This window comes from Colius striatus, chromosome 6 (assembly GCF_028858725.1).
Source record: "Colius striatus isolate bColStr4 chromosome 6, bColStr4.1.hap1, whole genome shotgun sequence".
Taxonomy (NCBI): Eukaryota; Metazoa; Chordata; class Aves; order Coliiformes; family Coliidae; genus Colius; species Colius striatus.
The window spans coordinates 24,538,614-24,552,121 of NC_084764.1; the positions used below are offsets into that span (position 1 = coordinate 24,538,614).

The window sequence follows — 13,508 nt, forward strand, 5'->3', positions numbered from 1 at the left end:
CTGTTGGCCATGTTTGTCCCTGTCTTTGCTCCATGAGCAGTGGGGCTGGGAAGGAATGCCAGCAATGGCCACAAAAGCGTACTGCGCCTCAAGCATGTGCTCCTCTGTGTGTGTGCTTTCTGTGCTGCAAGAATGCTGAAAACCCAAAGCTGCCAATATTTTTTTCCCTAATGCCAACTGCACGTCAAGTGCCCTCCCTTGCTGATGTCTTGCTCCTGATGACTTGATCGCTGCTCCTGCTTGAGACAGGAGAAACTCAACCAGAATACCAATATACGACTAAAAACAGTAAGTGGGAACTGGGAATTGCTTCTTTGCACAAGAGTGAGTTACTGTGGATGGGTTCATGGCTGTTTCTGCATCTACTCCTCACAGCATGTGTGAGAGCTTAGCCACTCTGAAGATGTGTACTTCTATCTGTGGATGGAGAGCCTGTTGACATGTGGCCCCCGGTTCATCCCACTTGCTCTGGTTACAGGAGCAGATCATAAAGCAAACGGCCCCTGCTGAGGCACTCCCTGCTCCTGCACTGTCACCTCCAGAGCCTGGGGTATCCTGAGGGCACTCCTGAAGCACTGCTGCCCCGGGGGGCTGCTTACACATCTTCAGTCTATCGGGGCTCATACCAAGGATGGAAGTGGTCCCACACAGCACAGACGAGGGGAGAAACAAGAGGATACAAAGCAGCTTCTCATTGCTGCCATCATTTGCTGCCCAAGCCGGGTGTGGGCAGAGGGAGGATAGAAAGGAAACAACTTCCAATGTGCCATAATGCTTCCGTCTCCCCACAGTTTTCTCCTGATATCTTCTCCTGCCAGCCATAGTGAGAGGGAACTAGAGGGGAGCAGGCAGGGAGTCAAGACCCCTTATGACACTCTCACATCCCCTGGGGTGTAGCCAAGCTCATACCATGGCACAGAGTGAGAATTAGGTCTGAGGCTTCTGGGTCTGTTTACATGTTTACAGCATAATTTGTGTGCCAGGATTGACTTTCCCCTTGTGGGCCAGTGAGGTGCAAATCAATATTTTCAAGTGCTAAAGAGCTTTGCCTTATAGACAACATCAGTCCTACCAAAACCAGACCCAATGTTCTACAATCCTGAGCCTTTTTTCTTAGGTGGGACTGGTACTTCACGGTGCACATGTGAGCCCTTTGCACAAACAGTGCTTACGTGGGGCCTGTGCCATCCCGGGGACCCACGTCACCGGCGGCGGGGGTGGCAGGAGGGGTGGGTGGGCTGTGGGGAGGTGGGTGGCTGCCCGGGAATTTCCCCGCTGGGCTGGGGTGGCGGAAGCTGCCCAGGGCTGGACTGAGCTCGTGCCTGCACGGGGCTGGCATGGCACGCGGTACTCCTGGAATTTCTGGGGCTCCAGGCAGCACCTCCTCCGCACTGCCCTCCTTTGAGGGTCCAGGTTTCACAGCCGGAGATGGGGCTTTTCTTCTTTTCCATCTCGGCTGTTTGTCTCAGAGGAAACCCATCTCGCTGTTTTTCAGCCGCCTGAAGGTGTTTTTCGGGGGTTTTTCAGGCTATTTTGAAGCTCATTTTTCCCAGATCTGCTTTTTTTTTTCTTTCTTTCTTTTTTCTTCTTCTGTAACTTTTCTTCTTCGCCTTTATAAAGTTTCCGGCCACGTGACTTTCAGCTTACATCCCCAAGGTTCTGAGAAACCACAGGAGGCTGAGACCTAAAGGGAAGGTGCAGAGGCTCCGAGAGGAGACGCAGAGAAAGCGGCAGAGTGCGAGGCAGGAGGACAGGGTGCCCCCGGGCTGGGCCAGAGCCAGGAAGCCGAGGGCCACTTCAAGGGGGACAGAGGAGGACGGGGGACAGGGAAGGGAAGCAAGACAGAAGACAGGCACGTCAAAGGCACAAAGGAAGCTGAAGAGGCCGTGGGAGCCAGAGACGGGAGCCATGCCCCACAGCTCCGACAGCAGCGACTCCAGTAGCTTCAGCCAGTCCCCACCTCCAAGCAAGCAGGTAAAGCAGGGATCCTTCACCAGCTCCCCCTGGCTGGAGAGTCCTTCGTAGTGGGCCATAGCTGGGCAGGAGGAAGGGTGGCATCCCATGGCTGGCAGTTCCACAGCATGGTACGGTGGGGCTTTCTAGGAACCGCTGTGGGGAGAGGGATGGGGGCCTGACCGAGATCCCCGACAGGAGCCCTGATACTGAGCTAGGCATGGGTGAAGAGAGGAGGCCCAGTGCCAGGGGCCACTGTGGGGCTGGGACACCCAGGCAGAGTGGGCCTTGTGATACACACCAGGCAGGCAGAAGGCAGGAAGGCTCAGGGTGAGAGCTGGTACTCTGGCACAGGAGCCTGAACGTGCACTCCTCATCTCACCACAGAGTGGGCCAGCCCAGAGGCAGCTCGCCTGCTCCCTGCTGTCCCACACTGCTCACAGCCCAGAGAAGCCCTGACACTTTGGGTCTGCTTTCTCCTATGGTCAGCCTCAGAGGTTTTTCGTCTCAGTAGTGCTTGACTGAAAGATATGGTGTTCTTGCATGGAGTATCTTAATGGTAGGTCTTTTGCTGGCAGATACTGACACAAGTATAAGGTATTTCCACTGCCTTTTCTGGCTAAGCTTTATTATATCCATCGTTTGACATTTCTCTAGGGCTGGCAAGCGGCTGAGACTTTGCTCAGAAATCTTGGGGGTGATTAGGGCAGATGATTTGGGGCTTGCAATCAGGAATGGGGAAGCATCCTGGTAGAGAACAGCAGAAAACACAGGGGTTGCCAAAGGACAGGGACTGGACTTGGTGCAGGACATGGGAGCTGTATCTGAGACATTTGTGGGGTATTCAAAGCAAGGATTAAACAGTTAAATTCAAAGAAAATAAAAGATCTTGGGCGGGGTGGAAGGGGTGAAAGGATGTGGACAGACAGATGGGTTGGCAAGACAACTTTTGTGGCTAAGTTTTGTAGTCCTGTGGAGAAACGATGGTGTGAACATTAGAGAGTCCACAAAAGAGGCAGTGCAATATGAAAATAGAAGATGAAAGACTCTGTGTGACAGTTTCAACTGTCAGAAGGCAGCAGCAGGACCAGGTCTCAGCAAAGAATGGTGCTGCAGGATGCTCATGACCTGGAACCTAGAGAGCTATGCTCTCGTCTGTCCAAGAGGTCTCAGAGTGTTTCAGTCAGCATTGTAGGCACTGCTACCAAGGAACTACTGAAAAGAGCTGGAGCAAATGAGATCTGGGGATAAACCAAAAACTTTGGCTCTGTCCAGTTGAACATGCAGGGGCCATATCAAATTCTAAGGGTATGCAACAAATAAAGCCTGAGGGAGGGAGAAGGCTGATGGAGGTAGGATGGCACCTACAGGGATGAAAGGAGAAAAACACAGGCTGAGTTTCTGTAAATATGGTTTAGACAAGGTGCTGGAACGTCTGCAGTGCCGGATGCCCCCAGGGACATGGGGAAGGAAAAGGCTTTCTGAACAAGGAATTCAAACTACTTCTATTCTGGAAAGAGGTCCTTACTCTGCTCCCTCAAGCCATATCCCAGGCCTACCTCTTGCTGAAGGAAGAGCAGTCATTTCCCAGCTGTGCTGGAATGCCCCAGGGTATCAGACTCATCCCTCCTAGCAACAGGGATGCCACAAGCATTACACATCCGTGGGGTATGGCCTTATCCTGGTGCTGAGGGTGTACATCCCATATCCTGTGCTTCAGTGATGTTATTTGCTGTGTCCCTTTCCCACCTACAGCTATGCAGGAGGAGGGTGAAGGAGGGCATGCCCCAATCATTTCCATGCCTTGTTTCCCTAGGACTCTTCTGATGACATGAGGAAAGTCCAAAGGAGAGAGAAGAATCGCATCGCTGCCCAGAAGAGCCGCCTGAGGCAGACTCAGAAGGCAGACACACTGCACCTGGTGAGCATCCCCACCCTTCCCCATCCCAACTGCTGAGGGCTCACGCAGGGGACAACATGCTTTTCCCCTGCGGACTTGGAGCAGAGATGCTCAGTTGAGGCAGGACAGGAAAAGTGAGGCTAGGGCAGGATGTAGGAGTCAGCACTCACAACGAGAGCACACGGCCCAGGGTGACTGCTACTGAAGCATTCAGTTTTGCAGCCAGTTTTGAATCTCTTTATCTATCTCCGTCTGACATTAGCCATTTCCTTTCCTAACCTGTTCTGACCAGCTGCTCAGTCAGAAGCCCTCTGAGAGCCCAGGCTCACCTGGGCGGGCTCTCCCTGGGTCTGTGCTTCATGCCACCACTTACACAGCAGTGCAACAGCACACAGGGATGCTCTTCTGAAAAGGTAGCATTTTGTATTCATTGGTAAGAACAACAGAGTGATGTGGAGTCAAATGAGCCACCTCGACTGGTCTGTTCCCTGAGACACTATGCAGCATAGATAAAGGAATATTAATAATTTTCTGGTATTTTAAAATGTCTCCATGATAGCACTTGTATCCCTTTGTATATCTGAACACTGCACACTGCCTGCAGGCCTTTCCTGTTGTTTAGCATGGAATTTCCCTCCTTTGGTTTCACCCTGCTGTCCCACTCTCCTTCTGTGGCACTGTGAGCACCCCTGTGTCCTTCCCAGCGTGAAGAATTAGGCATCTGCTCTTCAGGAGGAATGGTCACTTCTGGTTGGAGAGTGGGCAGGAGAGTGGGGTCAGTGACTGAGCACAGGGGCTGGGCTCCATTGCATTTTGCATATTGGTAAGTGGTTAGAGCTGAGTTTAAGACAGAGATTTCACTCTTAGTGTCTGATGATCCTTCTAGAGCTGACATGGCTCTAGGATCATTGCATTAGGTCTGTCAGCAGCAATGGCTCTGGATACCTGTGAGGGGTGAAGAGTTGCCCTTTCCTTGGGGTCAGTGCTCTCTCTACAGTAATCCTGGAGGTGGATGTGAGCTCTGATCTTCCCCCAGGAAAATCCTGCCTAGCTGTGCAACAAGGAGATTTGGGCTGCTCTTCTTAGAGCAGATAACAAATCACTTGCTTATGAGACTACTGCTTAGCTAGCATTGATAGCACAGGCTTCTTGCCTTCCCAAGGGGACAGGAGCAGGAGGGCTAAGCTCAGTTTGTTTCAGACAGAGAGGACTCTGGCAGGAAGCTGGAGAAGTGAAGAGAGACAAGTAGATGATGGATAGGGAATTTTTGCTTTTTTTTTTTTTGCAATTCTTGGTGGACCAGTGACACCTTGGGTTCATTCCCTGAGACCTTTTTGCCTTTGGTCAGGACTCTGCATCAAGGACTCTGCTTCTCTGACATGGTCCCGCTCAGAAGAGCATGGCTCAGCTTGAGCTATGGTGGTATAAACGTAGCAAGCAGCTCCACTTGCTCCAGAACTTTGTAGCTTGTGTTTCGAGGAGAATGAGTCATGGGGAGGCTGGGGCTCCCTGCCTCTGGGTGATTCCCATCAGCTCCCGAGTTCAACGTCAGTCGCAATTTCCAGAGTGTTTAGTCACGTCCGAGAGATGCTGGGCCAGCTCCTCCTGTGACACTTCTGCCAGTGCCGGGTGCCCTCCGACCTGTGTGCGGGGCGCAGGCACCACCGCAGCCAGCGGGGCAGCGCAGGGCCGAGCAGAGGGACGGCAGCTTTGCTTTACCGAGGCGCTGGTGCAACTTTCCAGGGCCTCAGAGTGCCGCATCCTGCTTTAACTGTCTCGGCTGGGTTTGCAGAGCCTGCTGCCACGTCCCCCCTCCCTCCTCCGGTCCTGCCCAGGCTGCTGGCTCCACGGTGGATTGCTGCCCAGGACGCTCCAGCCAGGAGCTGGTTACACTTCTTGCTGCGGTACCTGTGGGTAGGGCTGTGATGCTCTCGGGATCGTTGAGACACGGATAAGCATCATTATTAACCCCTTCGTTGTTACTCTCATTAATAACAGTAATAATTCTGCTCTTCTGAGGCTTCGGTTTCTCTTTTCTTCTGACTCAAGCGTCTCCCCCTCCTCCCCACCGTGCCGCTGGTTTCCCCGGCTGCTAGCAGGAAGCAGTGAGTCTTTTCTTTCCAGGGCAATGACAGGTTTCCTGTGGCAGGTGGTTTTCTGGTTAAAGCCGGCGGTTGCTGAGCGCGCCCTGCCCCCGGCGGGCGGCTCGGGGAGCGGCGGGCAGCGTGCGTGAGAGGGAGCGAGAAAGCCTGGGCGGGAGCGGCCGCAGCCACTTCTCGTAAGCCGGGCCCGGGGAGCGCGGCTGGCGACGGCAGCGTCGCCCGCTCCCGGCCCGGCGCGGCTGCCGGGGGCAGGCGGGGGCTGCCCGGCCGCGGCTCTCCGCCGCCTTTACCGGAAACCTGTCATTCGGGGAATTCGGCGCGGCAGGGACGCGCGGGACCGCCATCCCCGTGTCCCCGGCTCGTCCCTGTGGAAGCCCCTGTGGTTTTGTCTCCTCAGGAGAGCGAAGACTTGGAGAGGCAGAACGCTGCGCTGCGCCGGGAGATCAAGCAGCTGACGGAGGAGATGAAGCACTTCACCTCCATGCTGAGCTCCCACGAACCGCTCTGCTCCATCCTGACGTCCCCTCCGCCCCCTCCAGAAGTGCTTTATGCCACACACTCCTTCCACCAGCCCCACATCAGCTCCCCGCGCTTCCAGCACTGAGCCAGCCGGTGGGACAGCAGCCTGCCAGCTCCACCGCCGGCAAGATGCAACTTCTGTGGGGCTCACTTTTCCATCCAAGGCAGAGGGAGGGATGGACGGATGGACACCTCTTCTTAAGTGACTTGCCTAAGACTCACTCCCGATGCAGAAATGGCAGAGCCACCGGGAAGCATCTTTGGGCAGTTTCCAACTTGGATCCTGGGAAGAGGAGGCATTGGCAAAAAGGCACCAACCCCCTTCCCTGGCCCTTGCCTGGGGGCTGTTGCAGGAGCAGCATGGCAGCCTCTGTGCCAGCAGCTGCCTGTGGCCTGCGACAGCCACGGCTCTGGGAGAGGCACGCGAGAAGGGGCAGAGGTGGGGGGCCACAGAGTACTAGGGCAAAACTGGTTTATTTTTGTAAAATAAAGATTGAAAACGCTTAACTCTGTTTCCAGAGTAGGATCCGAGACAAATCTAAGACCCAGCATGACACAGCGAGGACACAGGCTGCAGGAGGGCAGCGCCAGGGGTCCGGGGAACAGCCCTGCATGTGCTGATGTCTAATTCAGGGCCAGCAGCTGGAGCCCCACAGAAGTGGGGCCCACACATGAGGGCTAGGTAGGCTGAGGAGCAACAGTTTGTGGGGCAAAGGAGTCCGTAACGGAGACAGATCCATTCTTGCTGCAGGGCTGGACCTGGCTGATGAGTCTGGCATGCCATATGACTTCAGAGGTCTCTTCCCTGGTGTTCCCTTCAGCTCCCTGTGGCCGATGGCTAGAGCATCAGGTGCTCCCCTTGCACATGTGGAGGGGCATTGCCACAGTGCATCGTGGGTGGGTGTTGGGGGGCTGCTGGAGCCTTCAGCTTGCACAGCTGCAAAGCAGCCTCACAGTGTGGAGGGGGGTGGTGGTGCTGCACTGGAGTGCACAGGGGAGGCAGGGCCAAACAGGACCCTTGGGTTTATGAGGCACATTCCTGCAGCCTATGCTGCTTGCCCTTCCTCACCAGTCACAGCTCCACAAAAAGCTGCTGCGCTACCCCATTCACTGAAGCAGATTAAATCCCAAAGGTCATTTAAGGCTAGATTAGTTCTGCTGAGTTTTATCTAGTGGAAGCACAAGCCTGTCCATATAGACAGCCTCTGCACCTGTCATCCTCACAGCCAGCAGTCCATCTGTCAGCTCCACTCTATACACAAGGCTGAAGCCCACCTGCCAGTGCAGGTCCTGTTGCTAATGCTGTCTCAGGGCTGCTGCCATCTCCAAGGTGCATCAGCTGCAATTTTTTCAGGATAGGGTACCACAAACAGTGCTGCTGGCATAGGCTTTTAAATGGACCCAATTTGTAGATACCTTTCAAGTGCAGAGAAGCAGCATGTTTCCAGACAGGTTTGGCCCATCATCATAGTCCTCAAGAGCGGCTGGGAAAAGTCTGTAATGTGCTGTGCCCATTTTCTCTCCCTGGTTGGCACTAGTGGGATGGTAACCACTGCCATGCCTCAGCAAGACATCCTCTGGAGAGGCACAGATAGCACAGGGAGTTCTGTCACAGCCTGTTAAGAGGCTTGTGAACCTCCTGCCTACAGCTGGTGTGCCAGCATGGGAAGTGCAGTGGCCAGGGATGCCCTGGGAGTCACCACCCTGCGAAAGCAGCGCTGAGGCAATGAATGATTGCACTGACACCTCTGTACAACTCTGCCCCTGCCCCAAGGGGACTCACATATAGGGAAGGATAACAATTATTCCAGCTGGGTTTCTGTACACAGGACAGGCAGAGTACATCTATGGGTGGTATAAAGACCCAAATCATTTTGACAAAAAAACAGCAGGAGAAATTTCAGTGTGTCTTACACCTTGCACACTCCCCTCCACCCGTTCCCTCTGCTAGATCTCACACTGGTAGTCTTCACTGCACCCATTGTTACAACCACCAGAGCTGTTGATTCCCCCCCCACAGGCCATACTTTGAGCCACCTAGGCTACAAAGACCCTTCTCAAACTTGCTTCTCTCTGAGATTTTGCCCTTTAAGTGTTGCAGAGATTACAGCTCTAGAGGAGCTTGTTTTTACAGGTTATTCTTCTGCTCCTTCAGCTTCAGGTGGCTTTGCCCCTGGAATTCTTACTTGCTATTCCTCAGGGCTCTGATGCTTCCACAATTCTTGCGTTACACAGAATAGAGAAAAAAGCTACTGGTACTTCACTTGGAGTTTGCTGTGCAAGGCACTGCAGGTTCATATTCATCTCTGGAGGGTGTAACAGAGCCCCAGCAAAACTTGCACTGACTTAAAATACAGCATTGCCTACAGTAACAAGAAATCTCCATCCTTGCTGTGACCTTTGTGTTTTCTCATGGTTATAAAAAGGCTAAGCTTGGTTTTATCTGCAGATAGAGAAGGTCCTACCCTGATATATATGTATCACCTCTGCTCACACAGATACGGAGACAGTACTTTTGTTGCAGAGCTGTGGAAGTCTGAGATCCTGTAGGCTGGGTGGGGTTCTGTGGAATGCCCGCAGAATTGCTCGACTACACACTGGTAACGTCTCAGACTTACTACTGCGACTCAGAACGAGAATAAGTGGTGAGACTGGGAGACCAATTTGCAACAACATCCTCTCCAGAACCTAAACAGTAGTCTTGGCATCATCAGTTAAGGTGCCCTTCCTCTGCATGGCTGTCTATGAGCTGGAAGGCCTCCAAGGAGTGTTGTGCTAAGCCACTTTGGCCAAACATTGGCTGTGTTGGTGCTAAGGGCCTCATCTTCTAATCTGACTTGTCTTTGCTCCAGTCTTGCCCTCAAAAAGATGATGATAGAAGATGATCTGTATGGTTCAAGTGTTTTTTGACCTCTCGGTTTCTTCTGCTGAATGTTCAGTGCCTAGAACCAGATCTGTCTTTGTTATGAAAAATGGTTCCCCTGGGAGACCTTACCACCCAACCAACAAGGCACAACACATCCTTTCAGGGCCATCAGCCCTTTCAACCAGTCCCTGAGAAAAAGATCATTACCTGAGGCTATTTGCAGAGCTGTACAAGCTGCTTGTTCAGGCTATGTGAGAATTCCTCACTTCTATCCTCACTACTATCCCTTGTTTCTCTCTCCCAAGCCTCTCCTCACTCCTCAGGCAATTACTTTTGATTTCTAAATGGCCCTGTACAGGTAGGTCCTCTAGGGTGGCCTTCACTGTTGTCAGCAAATGAGCTGTTAACAAGCTCAAATGAGGAGCAAAGGGCAGGGTGGTGGCAAGGGCAATCATCTCTAATTGCTTTCGATTGCGTACTTCTCCCCCCCCAGTGCAGATTCTTTTGAACTTATTACTGGCATCTGGTATTTCTGGATCTTTGAGCATTACGTGGCCTTCCCCAGCCTCCGGGAGCACTGTGCTGTTTGCTGCTTCAGGGAAGGGGATGCTTCTGGGTGTATGAGTGGAGAACTTGGGTGACGGCTGGGCCTGTGGCAGCTTGCCCCTACCCAAGTAGGATGTCAGTGCCTTTCTGTCGGGCTATAGGAAAGTGCTGTTAAAGCAGTAAGGCCACGAGGACTCACAGGAGCATGACAGGCCTTCTGTGCTGGGGAAAGCCTGGCAGAGATGCCTCTGTTATGCTGAGCTGTGCCATGCTGGGTGAGGGCTGAGCAGTCCCATGGTGGCACTGGGCCATGACCCCCCACTCCCCACGCTCCCTCACAGCAGATCCACCCGCCAGCCCAGCTGGGCCATCGCCACAGACCGAAGAAAGAACTGGGAGGGAGGCTCAGGGTTAATGTGTGTGATGGCAAAGGCTGGATAAGGCTGCCTGAAGGGGAATGTTCCAGTGGAGGGGCTGTGGTCTCCCATGGCCGAGGATCTCAAGGATTTTGTAGCTTCGGCCAGGGACCAGTTATCTTTTGTGGTCCCAGAGTGTTTCTGTTGCTGTGCCAGGGTGTGAGGAGCTTGGCCTGATGTTTCTCACCTTCTACTGCTCTTGTGGGGGTTGCAGAGCTGTGTGCCAGCAGTGCTGGGCTGGATGTGGGGATTGAGCACTGGGAACCATCATGGGTGGAGAAGTAACAGCTATTTGAAAATAAACATAGACCTGTTTTCAGCCTTGATAAATTGTAATCACCTTCACTGAGATCTGAGATGAGAATGATGGGTTTCAGTGTTTTGATGCTCAGGAAAGCTTTCATAGAAGCACTTGTTCTGTATTTCTTCCCAGCTACCTTGTCCTGAGGTCTCTGCTGTAGCCTTAACATTAATAAAGTATCAATCATGTGCCAATGCTCAGGATATACTATCGAAAATTTTACTATAGGAAGGAGCTAATAAATCCAAGAGGGGTGCAAGAAATCTAAAATAGCTCATAGGAGTTGTAGGTGTCCCGGGTAAGTTGTACACCTTGAAGTACCCAGCCAATGGGGAAACAAGGGAGGGATTTTGTGTCTGGGAATAGGGAATAAAAAGGCAACCTTTGTATCCATCAGGTATGCCTGCTAGCTAGGACACCTGCTCTTGCAGGAATGCTTGATTAAAAGTGCTTCACTGCAGAGTCTGACTTGAGTCTTCGGCAAGAAAACTTGTTTGTTTCTTACAATCCAGAGGGTGGAGATAAGAAGTGGGGGACGTGAGAGATTTTCCTTTATGGCCTTCACTGAACCTTGATACTTCTCATGGAACGAGGTATCCTGGCAATTCTGTGTAGGAAGACAGCAAGCCACTAAGCAAGGAGGTTGCAGTAATATTCTCCCCTTCCACCCTCCTACAAGGGGAGGCTCAGCACTTTACAAGCATTCAGTATCAGCATTTCAGGACTGTGTCTATGGTAAGATAAATATATGACATTAGTTGCTGACTTAAGCTAAATGTAGCTCCCCAGATGGGAAATCCAGGGCAATGTCATGCCTGATACTCCCTTCCCACTTCATCCTCCTCAGCTCAGCTGCAGGTTCCCGATGTACCAGGTGCCAAAGCAGGGAGACACAGAGCCAACCAGTCCAGGTGAAGATGCATTCATTCTCCTGTATGGGGCTGCTACAATTCCAACTGTTGTCACTATGATACTTGCCCTCTAATCTGATAGACATGTGAATTTTCTCTCTTGAGAGAGAGGAGAAGGAGTAATACCCCAGCACAGTATGCAGGGAGTCAGAAAAGATGCAGAGGCACATCTTCAGTTTGGCAAAGGACAAGCTAAGCACCTCTGTTGCATTTTGTTGAGGCTACAAAGGGTTTATGCACTTGTTTTGCAAATCCTATCTCAGAAGTCACTTCTGTTAGTGCTGACAGCTTGCACCAGTAAGAGGATAATCTGCATAGCAAACCAAAGCAGCCCACAACAGAGACCCTCTCTGCCTCTTACAATGATCACAGTGTCCAAAGCAGTGCTTGTCATACAATAATGCCATCTGAATGCTAATATTTGAGCACACAGAGATCAAAGAAGATCAGGATTCACTGCTAAAAGACAAAGTGTTTTCCTGAATCAAAATTTGGAGAGAAGGGAAAAGCAAAGCATGGCATGAAATGGTGAGACTCTCACAGCAAACTTCACTGTGCTTGCTTTGTCTGGGTTCTTGCTCTACTGTGGTGTTGCCATGTTATTGATTAATGATCTGGAGAGGGTTTGAGTAGTGAGGCAGTAATATGGGTATATATAAGTTTTCTAGGTTAATTAAATATCTACCCAAGTAGGGAATGTGCGTTAATTTTGTGCTAGGGCAGGCTTAGAACCAATGCATTAAGGTTACTACATAAGACCATAATTTTTCTTGCAGCTGGGGTTGCAGATGCCAGCTGCCGAGAGTCCTGCGGCTTCAGAGACATCCATGCAGAGAGAGCTCATGTTCCTTCCAGCTCCTGCACCAGTTCTGTACTCTTCCCTAAAACACAATCAACTTTTCTCTCCTCATAACAGTGATGCCCCAGTCCGCAGGACCTATCCCAGGTTTGTCTTTTTTGCTAGAGCGTGAGTGGGAGGAAGGAAAGGCATGGGCCTGAGTTCAGCAGTGAGCCGTGCACATTTCTAGAATTATGTTAATCACTAATTAATGCCAGCTACAAGCATTAGGAGATGAAAACCTTTTTTGTGTCATTGGCATGAAGTGGTATGACTCACTGAGATGGAGGCTGGAGGATGCTGAGTAAGAAGGGCTTATGTACTTCGAGCTTTTGGTATTTGGGGTTAATCTGTGACCCTGATCTTGAGTGAGTATATAGATCTAGACCATGTCTGAGTTTTGGGTCTTTCTGGCTCTTTTTCCACTTCTTTTATTCTGATTTGGGCAAAGAGATCTTCATGTCCCATGAGCACATCTGGTGTGTAGCAGAGGTAGGTTGCTCCGAGGACAGCACAAACTGAGCCTCCATGTCTCTCCTTACAACTCTGTATCTCCACTGCTTTTCACAAGGAAAGGTTGAGAGCTGGGCTTAGATGTTCAAGCAGCACAGCATGCTAACCACAGTTAGACAGCTTTTGGATTAGAGCTGGTTGTCATCCAACCAGATCAGAGTATAGTTGCCATCTATTTGCAGAAGACCACATGCAGAGGTAGTGTAATCCCACTGTGTCTCAGGGTATGCACTAACCAGCACATCTGAGGTACCAGGGGTACAAGTGCTCTTCCTTGCCACACACTCCTTTTTACACCTTTTTGTTTCTGCAAGAAGGCATCTGTGAATGTTACCATTTCAGCCATGCCCTCCCATGTACTCTACAGTTCAGACCTATATGATTAATCCATACAAAGTCACACCTGAGCTAGACAGGGTTAAAGTAAAGCCATTGCTCTGTTGAAGACATGCTTTGAAGAGGGAGATTAGACCTGTGAAGAGGTGCTGTTGGGCAATTCAAGCTGCTGTTGGGCAAGCCCTTTCAAGCTAGGTTAGAAGGTGTCAAGCTGGCAGTCAGGAACAACAGTCCTGTGCTCAGCGCCTTAACTCTTTATGCTCCTGTTTCTCCCATATTATAGACGGAGATGATGCATCCCCAGTGA

General features: G+C 51.5%; 1 protein-coding gene across 1 annotated transcript; it reads left to right on the plus strand.

Annotated features, from left to right (window-relative positions):
* The first annotated feature begins 1,753 nt into the window (after positions 1-1,753).
* Positions 1,754-6,902, plus strand: BATF (basic leucine zipper ATF-like transcription factor). The gene is made up of 3 exons (XM_061998510.1): positions 1,754-1,974; positions 3,770-3,874; positions 6,353-6,902. The coding sequence occupies exons 1-3, from the start codon at positions 1,909-1,911 to the stop codon at positions 6,557-6,559; spliced, it is 378 nt and encodes a 125-aa protein (XP_061854494.1). The 5' UTR covers positions 1,754-1,908; the 3' UTR covers positions 6,560-6,902.
* The last annotated feature ends 6,606 nt before the right edge of the window (positions 6,903-13,508 follow it).